Here is an 18,769-nt window from a genome sequence, read left to right as displayed (position 1 = left end):
TAGAAACACAAATATACATATAAAAACATGTATTATAAACAGGATAATGTTTCATCCACACCTCTCTTTTGAGGTGGAGAGGTGGAATGGTGAGAGAAATAGGAAGAAAAGTAAAAGTAAGAGAGAGAAAATATGAGATGTGATAGATGAGAGAGATAGAAATAAAAAGAGGTGGAAATGGAGTGTTTAAAAAATGAGGTGTGTATATATCATTACTCATTATAAACATGCATTATATGTTTGTTAGACAAAAAAAAACTTATGCACTCTATAATAATCTAGAAGTTATTAGAGATATTTTCAATTACTATTGGTAAACATGATAAATATATGTTAGAAAAAATTAATATATTCTTAGCTAATAATGACAAATATAAAATGAGTTTAGTGGAGTGCACTGACAGTGTAAACCTACTTTACACAGACATCTAATAACATTCCTTCTTTTTACCACATTATTTTAATATTTTAAAATAATTTTGTTTAATTACAAATAAAATACCAGGGCAAAAACAGAGCACTTTCACCTTGTTCCATGAATTGTCAGATTGAACCCCATTTGGTATCGTCATGGTTGATCTCGTTCGTGTTTTTGAATCTAAGACATTTTATCTACCTTAACCCCCACTATTATAGGTTATCAAAAAAAAAAAACCCCACTATTATAGGACCACTGTCAGTTAAGTTTCCGACCCCTAAGCTTGAGTCACCAGCACTCAAATCGCGGCCAGAGCTATCGCGCACCGCCACTGGAATTCTCAACCAGATCGTTGTGACAAAAACAGGTGCACCGCGCCATCATCAGTGTCATCGTGCCACCACCGCGGAATGGTAGTGAGGAAACCACAGCTTGTAGAAAGGACGAATTGGAGAATTGGATCTGTGGCAGGACGGAGAACATGGGGTGGAGCGTTGGAGGTTTCACACAGACGTGAAACATTTGCAGTGATGCACAACCCTAGCATATGGTTGAGGGGAGTTTTAACTAATTAATTAGACAAAATTATATTAAAATATTAAAATAACATGGAAAAAAGAAGAAATGCCATCAGATGTTTATGTAAAGTGGGTTTGCACTGTCAGTGTACCCTCATTAAACTCATATACAATTGACTTGGACCTTACATTAATGATAATATAAATTAATTATTGATGACTATTTATATTACTAATTATATTAAATATTAATTATGAATCTCCTAAACATAGAATTAAGGAATAATAGTCAAATTAGTCTCTGTCTTTGTAGCGAGTTTTGAATTTAGTCATTCCCCAAAAAATATTAAGCAATATATCCCTAACATTACATGCGTTTTGATATTAGTCCTCGCCGGAGGGCGAAGCTCTGGCTAGCATGCCTAGTGGCAGGAAAATCTAGACCATACCCAGAATCCAGAACCCAACCCTCACATTTTCATACTTCCTCCCACGCTCCTCAACCCAGACATATCAACAGCAACCTCTAACCCAAAGTGGCAAAGCCAATCATAGATCAAGGATCTGGTGCGAATAATTGGTTGTTGTCTGACATCCCACACCGTTTCAGCCACCGAACCCATGACTTCCCTCATTCTCGATCTCATCTCTCTCTCGCACAACTAGTTTCGCACAATTTTAGGGATTTTGTCGGTTTTGAAAGTTTAGGATTTTGTGGGTTATGTGTTCTGGGTTGTTTTGGTGGTTGTGGGATTTGCTCTGACATCAGGTTTTTAGAGGTGGAGGATGAAGGTGATGAAGGTGACATGAAGATGAAAAGAATCAAGATTGTTTTCTGGGTTTTAATGGTGATTTTAGTTTTTTTTAATTATTTTGTGATTTGTAATTTTTCAATTTTAATTATTAACTATTATCCACGTCTTTAATTAAAAATAGTGTGGGTAGTGCCACGTCAGCTCTAGCCTGCCATTGGGCATGCTAGCCGGAGCTCCACCATCCGGCGAGGACTAATACCAAAACGCATACAATGTTAGGGAGATATTGCTTATTATTTTATGGGGAAGGACTAAATTCAAAACTCAAAACAAAGACAGTGACTAATTTGACCATTAACCCTAGAATTAAATATTAAAATTAGCTAAATGTTAACCATAAATAAGAAAAAAATTATATTAATAACAATACCAATTTATTATAAATATCCCTTTATGTTACTAATTATAATAAATATTAATTATAAAACCTTCCATGTATATACTTAAAATATTAAAAATTAAAATTATATTAAATTTTAATTATCAATTAGAAAAAGCTAAAAAATATTAAAATGAAATAATTTTTTTTTAAAGGATTGAACTTCTGAATTAGGAAGAGACAAGGAATCTTTGCCCCTTGGTAGAGGAGAGCTGCTGCCACACTCTCAGGCTCGCGGTTTTATGTTTTGTTTATGCACTCTGAACCTTTTTTTTCCTCAACCGGGACTCTGGGAGGGTTGTTCCCAGTATTCTTTTTTGATTTTCATAAATAAATCATTCTATTGTCAAAATAAAGAAAAGAAAATGAAATAGTTAATAATATAATGCTATTTTTTTTGTGCTTCGGAAAATATATAATGCTATTTTCTAACTATATGAAAATAATTAAAAATAACTTAATGCAATTGCACTTGATTTAATGGGTCCCTCTACTCTTAATTTTCCTTAAAGTAGGATTATTTTCATGTCTTCTTGAACTCCGATGAATGCTTATTTTTAGCTTGTCACAACTCTTAGTTTATTGGTTATAATTTTCCTTCCTCCCTTTTAGCTTGATATCTAAAGTGGGTGGTGGATGAATTCTTCAGCTCTTGCTAATATTATGGATAGCCTAGTCCTTGTTCAACACCATTCAACTAATCCTAATATGTCGGTCAATAGCGCCTTGAATCTCGTTGAGCCTCTAAGTTGATCATTGAGTATATATGGAGTTTTTACCCTTCAATCTCGTTGAGGCTATGTATATTTAAAGCGAATAATATTGACCCATAAAAAACAAGTTTTAATAATTGAGACTTTAGTATTGTCAAAGAAAGTTCATAAAAATGCCTCTCTACAACACTCATGCTTAGCTTAGGAATCAACAAAGAAATTTAATTCTCCACTTCAATGGCTACCATGAACTGTACGTATTTAGTTTGAGCTTGATTGTAATTTCTTTTAATTTTTTTTTTCTATGTTATTGTATCTTCATTTCATTCTCATACGTCTTCTTTTCATTTTTTTTCATTTCCATATTTCTGCATTTAATTTGCAGACACTTGTTTGTTAATTTGTTTCTACGTCTTTGTCGGAAAGGGAAACAAACTCTTTATACCAAGTAAAATAAATCTTGTATAATTGATTGAATGTTTCAAGGATTTAGATCCATTATATGTGCAAAAAAGTTTAGAGATTGATAAGGATTATGATTGAAGAAGAAGATGGCATCACATTTCTTATATAAGGAAGCAAATTAATCTTTGAATGCCATACATTTCGATTTGCACTTCATTAAATGAATGTCACATACTAATTCTGTTAAATTTTGGACTGAAATGTAAGGGAATTAAGGATCCAATTTTCATAAATCAAAACCAAATCACCTAATCATGAATCATGATGGATGTTGGATTAAAAATGCAATAAGTCTAAAAGTTTATTTTGTACCATACAAATAATATGTTCAAGATCCACCACTGATTAGAGGTTGATTTTGATTTGAATTACAAATTGCAAGTGTTAAATGTTAATTATCGCTTGTTCGGTTTTACCATATCTGATCAGATTTCAAATCATGTTTACTCATAAGCTGAGGCTAGTTACTTTTTGAATAGAATTTATTCTAGAGCACTAAATGTTTGTGTAATGTTGTAGATGACACGAAGGAGACGGATGACCCTTCCAGAGAGAACATCGAGGTCACAGTTTCAACCATAGATGTCCCGTCTCAGCCTATCCTAACATTCAGGGTATGGGTTCTATGGTTGTTATTAGGTGTGATCATTCCACTTGCCAACAGGCATTTTGTATACAAAGAAAACCATATATATGTTCCTCTAATATTAGCTCAGAGTATTTCTCTCGCGGTTGAGAAGTTGATGGCAACACTTCCCACTAAAATATTCAAAATCCCTCTCACCAAATGGACTTTCACCATGAATCCTTGTGCTTTCAACTGTAAAGAGCATGTTCTAACCACCATCTTCGCAAATGCTGGATCCGGTGCAGTTTACCATGAATCTTTGTGCTTTCAACAGTAAAGAGCATGTTCTAACCACCATCTTAGTAAATGCTGGATCCGGTGGAGTTTACCACGAATCCTTGTGCTTTCAAATGTAAAGAGCATGTTCTAATAACCATCTTCATAAATGTTGGATCCGGTGGGGTTTATGCTGTTAACCTCATAGCAGTTGCCAAGGCTTTCTTCGAAATCAACACCTATCCTCTTGCTGCTTTCTTGTTTGCTATATCAAGTCAGGTAAACAATTTGGTAAAGTAAGAAAATCTTGAATGCATCTTTGAACATTGTTTTACAAAGTTGAAATGCAGGTAACTTAAAAAATAAAATCTAATATAGAAAGCATCTCTTAAGTGTTTTGGATCTTAGTTTTTAAAATTGAAAATAAGAAGTATTTTTAATAACAACTTTTTAAATGATATGTTTTTCTCTTTTTAAAAACTTATAATTGTTTTACAAAATAGCAATCAAATAGGCCATAAGTTTTTTTTATGTCCCTTCATTTGTAGTTCTATATTGTATTTCATTTTGTTTTCATAATAAGTCATCTAATTATTTTGTTAACTATCTACTTGACAGAACGATTCTTCAAATGTTGACGAATAAAGAAACTGCTCTGAAAGAAGACCTTCGTAGAACACTCATGAAAAGATATGAACCAGTCTCACAACGGTGAGTTGTCTTCATTGTTATCCCAACAATTATCACAACTTTCATATGTTGTGAAAGCTTTGACAAGTAGCTCCAACTTCCATGGACTGGAGTCTCGATTTCTCCAGTGCTTGCATTTGTTGTCACTTTTTCAATTAGGGTCATTCAAGCAACAACAGACATCATAAAACTCCTTGTCCAAGTAGAAAAATATGTTATTGTATGTGTATGTTTGGAAACTCTTCTGCAAATAATTGTAAATTTAGAATCAATTATAGGAAGAAGATCATGTGATTGGCTTCTGGGTTTCAAAATTGATTTTGATGAAATAGAAGCTGATGCACACATGTTGATAATATTTATAATTGTTTCAAATGTTGTTTTTATTAGCATAAAGTAATTTTTTATGCATAAAATTGGACTCAATGTGATTACCTAGTTGATAAGTGGGTACCTTTACCCTAGAAAACTCATTGCTAATATGGCCCTTAAATATGTGTTTTCATCCCCTATGCTTGATATCCAGTCTGTAAATAAATTGGCTCAACAACTTTAGCATCTAATCTTTTAGTTTGAAGTCTCATTTTTTTTAATGAATGTACCTGAAAATTATCCAAAGATAAGAATCACTGTTAGTGTTGTTGATGATTAATTAGACTAAGATATTTATATAAAATTTCATGTTAGAATATTTATTTGCTCAAAGTTTTGAAGAACAAAATATTTCAATAAATTTTATTATTGTTAGAAATATATGCTTTCCAATGAGTTAAACTTTATTCAGTGTGATAATATCCTACCTTCTAACTTTAGGCATAACTGGTTAAATTAGCCTAAAGCCTCCGCCTAACACAACAACTTTTCCTCCGAAAGGTTTGTTGTTGTAGCTGTTGTTATTAGAAAACCTCATAATATCTCTAAGAATTCGGTCTATAGTTTCAAAACAATACTTGTGAGTTATGGGTGCTTCATCCAATATAATATTGTCGGTAGAAATTGAGCATTAAAGTTGATCCAAGAGTTAAAAATTATTGTTCTCACTCTTACATAAGAAACCCTTCTCTCACTAGATACTTTCCCATATATAATATTTTTCTCTCTAAAAAAAGTAATTATTGACATTTTTTTATTTTCCAACTGTGACCGGTGTTGTAAATTTTTAATAATTGAACTATATTGAACTATTTTATTATTATATTTATGTATTCTAGATTATTTTGTATATATATATATATTGTTACATCGGAAAGATAAATTGCACCCGCTAGATCGAGCCCTGGTCCTCCCCTTATCCAACTCATATGTCTTCAGCTCCTACCACTTGAACTATCCTACGGGGTGTTCGTGTGCAGACATTTTGGTACCTAAGGCGAAAATGTCAAAGAGACTTCTTTTACAAGAATCTCAAAGAGACTTAGTATATTATATAAAATATAATTTTTTTATATTAATCTTCTAGTTTTTTGAGTATATGCAAAATAAATATTTAAAAAAAAATCTAAAATTTTAATATAACTCAATATTTCTATCGGTGTGCTAATATGCATAAAAGATATTCAATATTTCACTACTATATATATATATATATATTTTTTGTCGAACATTCACTACTAATACGTATCATGTGTTCAATTCCTTGTATTTGTTTTGTAGCTGTTTGATTCTTAATTCCACTTTTCCGTATGCTTCTTGGGCCATTTTTGTACTCTGTGTTAGCACCACTGGTGCTTGTTTACTATATTCGTGAAAAAAAAAACTATGTAATCATGTAATAACAATTTTTTTTTGGGCCTAAATATTGTTTGGGACCTTAGGCAGCAGCCTTTTTTTGGCTAAGGGGCTGCACGGCCCTACAAGGATATTACTTTTGATGGGTTTCCAAATATATTCATTTTTTTAATCCTTTCTAGACGTGAACTTTTTACATGGAGAATTACCTATTGTCATGCTTTCTGAAAAATACTCGACAAGGGAAGTGGCTTTAATGGCCATTAATCTCTTCAACGACATATTAATTGGAGGCTCGATCCTGTCGGTGGTGCCTATGAAATTTCTAAGAGCGGGGTGCTCTGAACAAAAGATAAAAGCGACACCAAGGCTTTGATGATCTCAGTTATCTCTCGATGTTCTCCTTCCAAGGCTTGCCCAGCGATTGTGATGTTACCGCAGATCGCTTCGTCTTGGCGGGGTGATGGGTAGGCTGTGTCTGGTGGTGTGAGGAGAACTCCCAGTGAGGCTCGACTTCTTGAATTGGGGTCGGGCCTTCTTGGGGTTGTAGTTGATGATTTCTCTGAGGAATTCCTTGCCCTTCTTCCTCTCGAGATTGCAATCGTACTAATGGGGCTTGGTGGCATCTGAGGTGGCGAGGGTAATGGAACGACGACGAAGAGGACGACCTAAAAAGGTTCCATGTCCAAGGAGGTAGATACAAACAGAAGTTTTCGATTGAAGAGGTCGTTGGTCCAAAGCTTTTCTCTGATTCTCCCTGAAGCCCGAGGCTATGACGGTGCTTTGAAGAGAGCTCACAGGACTACTTTCTTGTCGAATAACTTAGAGTCATCAATGTAGGTTCCGATGAGGAAGTCATTCTTAGTCTTGTTGCTAACCATCTGAGGCTTTGCGGAGGTTCTTAGTGAGGTTTTGTTTAGGGTCCTTCCTCTCTCGAGATTGCAATCGTACTAATGGGGCTTGGTGGCATCTGAGGTGGCGAGGGTAATGGAACGACGACGAAGAGGACGACCTAAAAAGGTTCCATGTCCAAGGAGGTAGATACAAACAGAAGTTTTCGATTGAAGAGGTCGTTGGTCCAAAGCTCTTCTCTGATTCTCCCTGAAGCCCGAGGCTATGACGGTGCTTTGAAGAGAGCTCACAGGACTACTTTCTTGTCGAATAACTTAGAGTCATCAATGTAGGTTCCGATGAGGAAGTCATTCTTAGTCTTGTTGCTAACCATCTGAGGCTTTGCGGAGGTTCTTAGTGAGGTTTTGTTTAGGGTCCTTCCTCTTGATGTTGGTTGTTTGGTGCTATTGGCCTTGTCGGTTGTTTCATGGTTTCTCTGGTTGTGTTGGGTTTTCTTTGGTTGAGTCTTGGCTGACTTCTCTTCTTTTGGGGTTTTTGTGTAGTTTTGTAGCTTCTAGCGGCTTGAGAGAGCTTCTCTCTTCCTTTTTCTATATTAATATATGTCTTTTATCTTTCAAAAAAAGTTTCTCTCTTTCCTTTTTCTATATTAATATACGTCTTTTATCTTTCAAAATATATATATTGTATATAAATCGCTATAAAGTCTAGGAAATCTCATTCAAAGAACAAGATGGGAAGCAAACCCAATCTATTCCCACCCCTACTAAGAATTAACAACACAATATTATTACTGTTAAGTAAATTTCATGTAAATCTTATCATATTTTTAATGAGATGCATGTAAAGTTCATGCAATAAAGAAGAATGTAATAAAAACAGTGACTGAGCATGTAGGTAATATTTATTTCTCTTTACCAAAAGATGATCACACAGAACAGGCATAACAATTAATTGTGACACAATCTGATCCCTTTTCAAGAACAACTAGTACATTAATTCAATGCTAAGGGGTGCCAAAAGAGATACACAAAGTTGTTAGATGATAGTGTTGGCTAGTCTTCATGGTCCCAGATCTCTGCAACACTCCTGAATGGACCTGTGCTCTTGTTCACAAATAGTTCTTCACCATCCAGAACTCTCCTCTGCATGTATCAATAACCAAGAAACATTCATCCAGTTATGCAGGTCAAGGACCCAAAAGAACATAACAAGTATGTAGGAGTTTAATCATTGCCTCATGATACGGTTTAACATAGATAAAGACAATTTTCCTTACAATTCAAATTCTAGCATGTTTAGACCAATTTCACTTTCCTCAGAATCAATATCAATTCTGACATCTAGAAATTACTCTCATAACTTTCTACACATAACTAGTTTTGACTTTAGAATTAATTACAAGATGATTTTCAACCATGCACAATTCCCACCTCTCTTTTAACATTTTCTTAGGAAAAAAAAACAATGGAATCAACTATGTGTATTACAACTTACAAGCTTTAGTCATGTCACATAACCAAAAAATTAGAGTTGAGAGAACAATTATGATCTGTAGGCACACAAATAATACGGACAACTAACATATATCCCATCTTGAACACTTATTTAGAAAAATGCCAATGGAATCAGCTATATATGTGCATTACAACTTCCAAGCTCTGGAAATGTCACATAACCAGAAAATTAAAGTTGATAGAACAGTTATGATTTGTAGACTCACTACAAACACCTAACATACACACCATCTTGAACATTTGTTCAGAAAAAGAAAAAAAAACAATGGTATCAGCTATGTGCATTAGCACTTACAAGCTTTAGTAATGTCACAACCAGAAAATTGAAGTTGATTGAATTGATCAATATGAAATGTAGGCACTCAAACACTTGAGACACCTCACATACACCCAATTTTTCTATCTTTCTGTTTTATCATATCATGTGACTTTGGGTGTCTACAACATTTTCCTTAATAGAGTTTTACCAGAAATTCCCAAGAGTTAAGGATATGAGGACCACTCATATCTAATAGTCAATAACAAGACCAAGTATAATTAACATTGGCTGTTTATTATTTTTCTACAAGACTAATATTTTCCTAATTACTCTGAATACACAATTAATTAATGTTATTGTGCCTACCTGATCTGGTATGTTGCTAAGGGCTTTGAAGTCTCTCTCTGGAATATCCCAATTGAAAACACAAGCATTCTCTCTGATCCTTTTTGGGTTGGTTGATTTGGGGATGACACTTGTCCCTCTCTGGATGGCCCACTTCACCAACACCTGCCCTGGGTTCTTGTTCAGCTTCTTGGCTAGCCTATCAACCGTTTGATCATGGATCAGATCTCTCCCACCATCTGATGATCCCAGTGGTGAGTAAGCCTGCAAAGAAATTTTTGGCATTACAATCATGACCCTTTATCACAAGATGATAAAGACAATGAAGAAAATCGATAAAAAGATGTGTGTTAATTACAGTGACATGGATGTTATTCTTCTTGCAAGCCTGTAGCATCTTATCATTTCTCCACCCAGGATGCATCTCCATCTATTACAAAATATGAAATACAAAAACAAGTTGGATATCATTACCAAATAATCAAACCATTGGGATTGTTCATTCCAGGATAACAGATAGTAAAGTAACTTGTATTGAGTGCATGTTTGGGAATCATTTTACAATTGATTTCAAAGTTAATCATTTCTCGGGATATGCATCCTAAAGGAAAATAAGACTGTTTGGATCAGTGTTGTCTATATTTGATTTTAGTAAAATTGATTAGGGTGAACGTGAGTTGAGAGTAATGTGACTTATTTTGGTTACCTTTAAGAGAAAAGTGATTTATTGTAAAATTCAGTTATAAAATCTCGAAATTGATAATGTTAAATGTAAAAGCTAAAAATTGATTTTGAGACTGAAATCAATTCTCTAGAATGACTCTCAAACATCTATATTGTCATCTAACATTGATTTTAATCTATCATAACTTATTATGAGGTTCCAAACATGCTACGAGACATTAAACCTTTGTAGATGTATGATTTCACCTGGCAGACAGAAGGCATTATTTGAGCAATGTTAAGTAGCTTGTCAAGTTTAGCAAGAGTGAAATTGCAGATTCCAATGTCTCTGACAAGGTTTTCCTTGACAAGCTTCTCCATTTCTCTCCACACCCCTTCCATGTCAAATTCTAGTACTTCTCCTTCTTTGGGAGGTCTGCTGGCCCCATCTTTTAACCGAAATGGCCAGTGAATCTGCATTTTATATATTAGAGCCTCTTAAAATCACATGCATCATGAATGAAAAAGGTCGTATAAAAAGATGGATTTCAATTTCAAGCATGTAGAAGTTTATTACCAAGTAAAGATCAAGGTAGTCAAGTTGGAGTTCTTGGAGGGTATTGTTGAGGGCAGGTCTAACCCTTTCAGGAGTTAACTCAGTGCACCTAGAAGGCATAAAAGTCCACAGCCACCCACATAGACACAAGATCATCAGAATTGCAATAAACTGTTGAAAAACAGAATTCAATTGAATCTAACATAATGGGCTAAGTTCATTTTTGGAAACCTTTCCAAAATTGATTCTGAAGCCAAAATGAATTCATTCAGAATCAATTCTAGGAAGAAGTTTTTGTGAGAGCTTCTGGTGCTCAGAATTAATTCCGGGAAATTAAAAGTTGGTCTAAACATGCAATAAAGAGCTAGCATCTATATGTCCTATAGGTTATATTACATTACCATATCTTGGAGGTGATAAAGAGATCCTTCCTTTCCACTCCTGCTTGCATTGCAGCCTGAAGGGCATGTCCAACCTATAGGTGCATAGATAGTTAGGACAAGTAAAGAATGGTAGAAATGGTGGCTTGAATCAACAAAAACTTTTGGGAAACACAAGCATACTTCTTCTTGAACTCCATACTGCCAAGCAGTATCAATGTGTCTGTAACCAGACTGCAACAAAAGGTCAGAACATGTGAGACAAGATTGACAAAATCTCTATTGATTTAGGTACATTTTAGTAAAATAACAAAGATTTTAAAAAGAATAATTGGGACGAATATGAAAAATGCGATAATTCATAATTCTTATTTATTTGTAAAGATATTTCTTCAATTTCTTGTTTAATCTTCTTTAGTAGGTTCTTTTAGCTATGCCTTTACTTCTTCTCTTTGCATCATCATCCACAAAATTTCAGAGCACAATAACACCTTAGTGAATAAATATGCTTTGTCAATTTAAATAACTCCAATTAAGCATTGTAATGCAACATACCAAATAAAACAATAAAGGAATAAACATATACAAATTAAGACAAAAAAGAAAAGAAATTTAATGTAACCTCATACAAATAACACTTAAAGAATACTTAGATGGGATAAATAACCTTTGTCAATTTAATTAACACCAATAGATTTCCAGAAAGAGTTTTGATTCATCTAATCCCTCTTTCTATTTCATCTCTTTCTATTTCATCTTATTGCATCGCGTATCATATTACTCATTTATCTATCTTTACATTCCTCATTTCTATCTCAGGGTGTAGATGTGTTTTTGGTGTGAACATAAACATACCCTTTCCAAAGTCTCCAAAAAGCTTCATTAAGCAATTACTAATGAATGATCTCACTCTTCATGGTCAAAAGTGAATCCAATTTTTTTTTAAAATCACAAACAAGCTCAAATTGAAATTCAAAAGTGAAGCAATTGGATCGATCAGGGAGATGCAACCATTATAACTTCCTACCTCAACAATGGCACTGAATACTGAATTGGTAGCTTGTGAACCAGATTTCCAAGTGCCCAATCCTACAGCAGGTATGGTGTGACCACTCAACAGCTTATACGACTGTGTTTTGGGTTCATGTGGCAAAACTGCTTGTGCCATATTGTCTCTCTCTCAATGCTTTTTTTTTTGTTTTGTTTCCTAATTAAGATCAATGGTGTTTGTTTCTTGTGGCATGTTATAATACCAATTACTCTTTCTGGATACGCGGACATGTAGGAGCTCGGTACCTATTTGCATGCGGGACACGTTCATCACCATTCAAGGCTACGTGTGTGTGCCTAGCTCCTTTCTCTCTTCATTGTAATCGTTTTGTGAATTTTGTTTGCACACTTCAATTTTATTATGAAAGGAAATAATTCATTTCTCTTCAGATACCATGCGGTGACGCCATGACGGTGGAAAAATTTGGGTTGAAATTGTGTTGTAAGACCATGGACGGATCCATGTTAGCCACACCAGTTTTTTTTAATTATATATTATTAGTGGTAACTCTTAATACATAGTAATAGTCATGAAGTTAGAGATAAAGATGACAAGAATAAAAGTAAATATGAATTATTGTTATTTGTGGATACCTTGTATATAATTTTGGACTGTGTTAATATATTACATAGTTCATAATTTATTATTAAATTTGTTTGATTTGTATGATTAGATTGATTATAGTGAATCTAAGGACGTAACATTTTGTTTGCCATGTTTTTTGTTTAAAAATGTCTCTCAATACAGGGGAGATTACTTTGTGGCAGAGGGTGGTTGTTATCTAATCACCCTTGGACTATAAACTATTTCTATTTCCATGATAAACTTTTTCTCATGGTTTTATCTATAATATTTCTCTTTTTTGAAAAAAAAATTTCAATATATTTTAGTCTATAATTTTTTTTATGTTTAGCCACAGTGATATATACGGTCTGGATCCGCCCCTGTGTAAGACTAGGAGTGAGTTAAACATATTTTTGTCCCTTTCAAATAAATCATTTCGGATTTGACCTATAATAAAAGGGGTGGATTTGTTTCTCTGTTTATTGAAATAGCGTGATTTTTTTTCCATAGTTGTAAAAAACAGGACCGGACCGGTTGGTTAAACCTGGACTGTCCTGGTGATCAGTTCAGTTGATGGGAGAACCGGAGAAAGCCAAGAACTGGTTAAACCGAGAAAAACATATTTTATCAAGAAAAAAAAATCAATTTTTATGTCATGAAAGCACGGTAGCAAGTAGCAACAACACATAAGAGTAGGTGTTTCTAGCCCATCATTTCTGTTTAGACTTTAGATGGTTTCCTATTTTCCTTCACAACATACGGGGTTGGGGAAGGGGAGTTTTTTATGTGGGGATACACAATACACAATCAGTTTCCTTTCCCATATTTTACTCCAATAAAATTATGTGATTATACTCTATATGGATAGTTATGATCTGGTTTCAAGCCCAAAATCATCCCAAATTAAAAGTGCTCTTTTTTTTCTATCAAATGAGTCATGCACTAAGGATTCAACTGCTTTAAACTGAGCTCACTCACTTTTTGTCGTTAAACAAGACACCACACTATTGATTGAATTATTGTTGACTTTTCAAATTAGGTAATCATTATTAATAATGTGCTAACTTACTTTATCGTTTAACTCATTTTAGAAGAGTCAAATCCATTAAACAATACTCTTTTTTTGTGGTATTTCACAGATTTTCATATCCGTTCGAGAAATTGTAACTGTCTCTTTCAATAAATGATTTTCTTGCGATTTAAACTTGTGTTTTTATCCTTACGACAGTTTAGCTTGTTTACCATTAGACTACACATTGTTGGTAAATAATACTCTTTTTAAATATGTTTTCTACTTATGTTAAGTAATCAAATTTACATTTTAGCCTAAGAGTTAGGGGGTGTTCATCGGTTTGAATTGACTCGACAAAATCAATGACAAACCGATGATGATTGGTTCGGTTCAGGATTTGAAGATTTGACAACTGTTGAACTGAACCGAACATGTGTAATCATCAATATAAAAAATAGGCATACACGTGAGTGACTCGTGAGCCTCATACATAATTTCTCTAGGGGGGCCTAGCCGCCCCAGTAGCTAAATACATTGTTTTTCACTTTCTCACACGTTTGCTATGTGCTCACAGCCTCACTCACAAACCCTAGCAATCATTCCTCATCTCATCTATGTTCATCACCGTTTCGTTCATCATCATCGTCGTTTCGTTCCTCACCGTTCATCATCATCGCATATTCGCAGAGACACCACCCTCCTCTGCAAGTATCTCGTCGTTGTTGTTGTTTGCTGCCCCTAGTAAGTCAGTCACATCCCCTTTATTTTCATGATTCACCTTACTCAGTTACTAGTTGTTTCCATCCCTTTTAGTTCTGGGTAATCTCTAGCTTTTCGAATTATGATATATATACACACCTCTATACTTCTTTTCCACCTTTATTTCTATCTATTTCTCTTTTCTCTATTAATTAAATCACATATCACATCTTTATTTTCTCTCATTTCTTCCTATCTTTCTCTTCCTCCACCTCCCCACACCTCATTTTTTAGGTGAGAAAATATATATAATTATTCATAGCTTTTCTCATCGTCAGATCACTGTCATTGAAATTTCAAAATTTTCTCAAGTTCCTTGCCGCATTTTTCCTACCATGCAAATGTTTGGAACGGATGAACTAAATCGAACTAACCAGATTAATTGGTTCGGTTAATTTTTTTTTACCTAAAACCGAACCATGTGAGCACCCCCACTAAGAGTAGAAACTAGTAACCATTATCTGATGGTGTAGATTGGGGAGTTGATTAATTTTCCATCTAGGCCTGATTTATTAGACTCTAGGTTTCCTTTCAAAGTTATTTCATGTTTTCTAGGGTCAATACGTCAAGAACAATGCATACTCAAGTGGGCACGCTGGCCCCCCTAAATGATACAGATCTGAATTATGGAACTATAGATACTGCTTCCTGATTTGGAAACTATTCAGGCTCAGCATTGAAATCTATTTAAGCTGTGGCAGTGATTTGCACCATTTTTCTTCTATGAGACAGAAAATTCAACATCATAACCCTTGAAACACGGAGCTTTTTGCGGCTGGCTGCTCAGGAAAAATATCCGGTGAACATTCAATTGCATTCATTGTTCTGCTGATGATTTCCCACTTGGTAAAGTCGCACAGGGCTCAGACACCTATTCTTTAGAAATCTAACACCACATTTTCACTTTGCCAGGACTTCGAGACTTGGTTTGGATCGATGCAAAGAAAGAGGAAATTAAAAAAAAATAGAAGAGGACACCTTTGTTTCTAGAGAAGAAGAGAAGAGAGAGTAAAGAAAAGAGAAGATGAGTAGAGAAAAATAAATAAAAAATATAGTAGACTTATATGTTATTCGGGATGATAAAAAAAGAAGAGTTAAAGAAAACAAAGAATGCATGAGATAGATAATATAAAAAAAAAATATTTTTTATAAAAAGACATTTCTGTCCAAAAAGTTCCAATGTTCCAACAATTTGTACACTTGGGATAAGGACAAAAAAAGGGAACAAAATTGTTGAACACTACCCATGCTATATATCTTATGTAATTTGGAGTGAGGAGAAAAATGTAGTGGGGCTCGCATCAATCTCTCTCCATATCTCTTTCTTTGCAAATCACCATCTACCAAACTGATTGTTAATGTTGCTTTGGAATGTTAAGACTCACGTTCCCAGAGACGAAACATGAAATGAAGGTCGTTTACCTTCAATTGAACCTGACACCAATCCAAACAGTGTCAAAGAAGTTATCTTGTTTAATTTACTGCGTAAGAAAGTTTGAAAATGCTTGTTTTCGTACCTTTTATCAGTAAACCAAATATACTCAAGGCAATTTTGATTAGTAATTAGAAATTTCAAACATTGGCCGACTCAGCATCTCTTTGAAGTAGAATTGAGAAAATTTATTTTATAAAATTAAGTCTAATAAAATTAAATTTAGAAAAATGAATTTGTGTTGGGAGTGGAGTATAATAAAGAGAATTTTTGTAGAGATAAAATTATTAAAATGTATAGAAGATGAAAACTATATGGTTAATATTGAAAAATAACATCTATAACTCAATTTTCTCAACTGAAAAGTATGTATCAACATATAGATTATATGGATCATCGCATGTGTCTATCTCACATGATCATGTCATGTGACAGGATTTGAACCCTTGATAAGTTTTAATGAGATCTAATGATCTACATATTTCCAACATTATTATCTTTGCCCACATTACCTTACTATGTCCCTCTCATCTTATCTTACGGTTAAACATGTTTAACAAAACATCTCCCTTGTCGAGACGATACATTTTTCTTCCTCCCTTATCGTGTTTCCCTCGTCGTTTCCTTGTCATCTCTCTCAATTCATCGACCTTGTACATTTTATCTTCCTTCCTCATCAAGATCACCTGTACGAAACCACCATAAAGCCACCATATCTTTCCTCCAAACCAACGTAACCCCATGTTCGGAATCAAGTGATTCCATCAAAAACCCTCATTGCGACTCGTTCTCTGACAAAGGGCTTAGCAGCATCATCGCACCACCATCGCGCCAGAAGTTGCCGCATTCGGAACTACACCGGTGCGAGCGGTATTAAAGCATCTGCACCTTCTTACGCCTTTTGCCACGCCAATGACAACACAATCACTACGCTTCTCTCTGCACCTTTCATACGCTTTTAGAAGACAAAGATGGAAAATGGGGGAAGAAGGATTCAGGTTAACTTATTAATTATATTTGTGAAAGTTAAAATTTAATTAAAAATTACCCTAAAATGGCACGTTCCAACAATGACTAATCCCAACATTTTCTTAAATTAATCAAAGTTTTTTTTGATGAGGGACAAATATTGAACAGCTTGCAAATACAAGTTCCAATTTGATAGCTAAATCAAATTTATATTTATCTCTTTTTAAGAAGAATTACAAATTAAATGTCAAAGAAAAAGGAAAAGCAAAGTTTTGGCGTAACATGATCCTAAAGAATTAGAAATTTAAGAGCAACTCCAACGCTGGTTTCTTAACCCAGCTGGAGTTGCTAAGATACGGTTTCTTATATTTTTCAGCATTGGAGCTTGCTCAGTTGACAGGTTCAGTTTCTTAGCTACAGTGCATGGTTGCTTCTGCAAGCAACTATGCTTTTTGGTTTCTTAGCATTAAAAATTATTATTTTCTCTCACTTCCCCAACAGATTTCAGAGGCAAACATAACAGAAAGGATGAAATTGAACAATGTAAATTAAACAGAGACATAATCAGAGGACGAAAATTGCAATTTTATTGAATGAATTGAAACTTTACAGGAAGAAATTGAAACTTAAAACACATAAATTGATATTTACAAACCCTAAAAAAAAAAAATCTTCTCTGGTGAGTTCTGGAAGCTCTGATCTGAGTAATGGCCCTTGCATGTGTGAAAAGGAAGGATTTTTGCAAGCTTCAAGGCTTTGAAGCTTGCAAACAGGGGTTGTGGGGGTCGGATTGAGGCTGTATGGTGGCGGTGGTGGTTGTTTGGTGGCCGATGGTGACTCCATGTGGTTGTTTGGTGGCGGCGGTTGATGTTTGGTGATCGGTTGGGGCTTTGGAGGAGTGGACCAGAGAGATCGAGGGAGAAGAAGTGAGGGAGAGAGGGAGGAGAAGAGGAGGCGTCGAGAGGAAGGAGAAAAGGAGAAGTGAGGCAGAGAGGAAGGATCTGCAGGGTTTAGGGTGAGAGGAAGGGGAAAAGGAGACGCTGCAGGTCAGGGAAAGAGGAAGGGGGAAAAAGGAAGGGGAAAAGAGGAAGGTGAGTGAGAGCTTTGAGGAAGAAGGTGAGTGAGAGAGGTTGAAGAAGAAGCTGCGTGAGAGAAGAGAGGAAGAAGAAGCTGCGTGAGAGAAGAGAGGAGCGGCTAGGGTTAGAATGGAGAGTGAGTGAGGAAAAATAGATTATATAGTGGGTGACCGGCTGAGCCGGTCATCCCACCGGCTGGAGCCGGTTTTCTGCCCGTTTGGGCTTTTTTTTTTGAATTTTTTTAAATTGACCGGTTTGACTGGTTTTTTGACCGTTTTTTCAATTCTCAGCTTCTTTACCGACCGTTTTTTCAATTCTCAGCTTCTTTACCTTATATATAGTGCAGTAGACCATTTGAAACACCAACATTTACTCCCACAATTTCTCTCTTGTCCAAAAATTCTCAAATTTCTCAAAATGTCTAATCCTTATGAGCAATATTATCCACTGCTCGACAATGAAACACCTCCTACAAGTGAAGGTTTGCAACCTTCGCCTATGTTTCCGGCACAAAACCAACCTCCGCAGATGATTCACCCGCAAAGCCAACCTATGATGGTGTTCCAACAACAAAACCAACATTCGCAGATGATTCACCCGCAAAGCCAACCTATGCCGATGTTCCAACAACAAAACCCACATCCGCAAATGTATCAACCACAAAGCCAACATCCGCAGATGTGTCACCCTCAAAACCAACCTCCTCACACCGGTGGTAATGTTCAAAATCCTTCGTATCAAATGTTTCCACAATCGTTCTACCATCA

At 35.1% G+C, this 18,769-nt stretch overlaps 1 protein-coding gene across 2 annotated transcripts; it reads right to left on the bottom strand.

Annotated features, from left to right (window-relative positions):
• Window positions 1-8,296: 8,296 nt before the first annotated feature.
• Window positions 8,297-12,337, bottom strand: LOC130732259 (aldose reductase). Of its 2 annotated transcripts, XM_057584348.1 has the most exons (8): window positions 12,167-12,337; window positions 11,323-11,373; window positions 11,161-11,234; window positions 10,781-10,868; window positions 10,471-10,677; window positions 9,899-9,970; window positions 9,562-9,804; window positions 8,297-8,564 (listed from the first exon to the last, which is right to left on the bottom strand). In XM_057584348.1, the coding sequence occupies exons 1-8, from the start codon at window positions 12,305-12,307 to the stop codon at window positions 8,475-8,477; spliced, it is 966 nt and encodes a 321-aa protein (XP_057440331.1). In that variant the 5' UTR covers window positions 12,308-12,337; the 3' UTR covers window positions 8,297-8,474. The 2 variants fall into 2 exon arrangements, with proteins under 2 accessions (XP_057440331.1, XP_057440332.1); XM_057584349.1 differs by lacking the exon at window positions 11,323-11,373.
• Window positions 12,338-18,769: the final 6,432 nt, after the last annotated feature.

The sequence above is a fragment of the Lotus japonicus genome, chromosome 1 (assembly GCF_012489685.1).
Source record: "Lotus japonicus ecotype B-129 chromosome 1, LjGifu_v1.2".
NCBI lineage: Eukaryota > Viridiplantae > Streptophyta > Magnoliopsida > Fabales > Fabaceae > Lotus > Lotus japonicus.
This window is presented reverse-complemented; position numbering and strand designations above follow the sequence as displayed.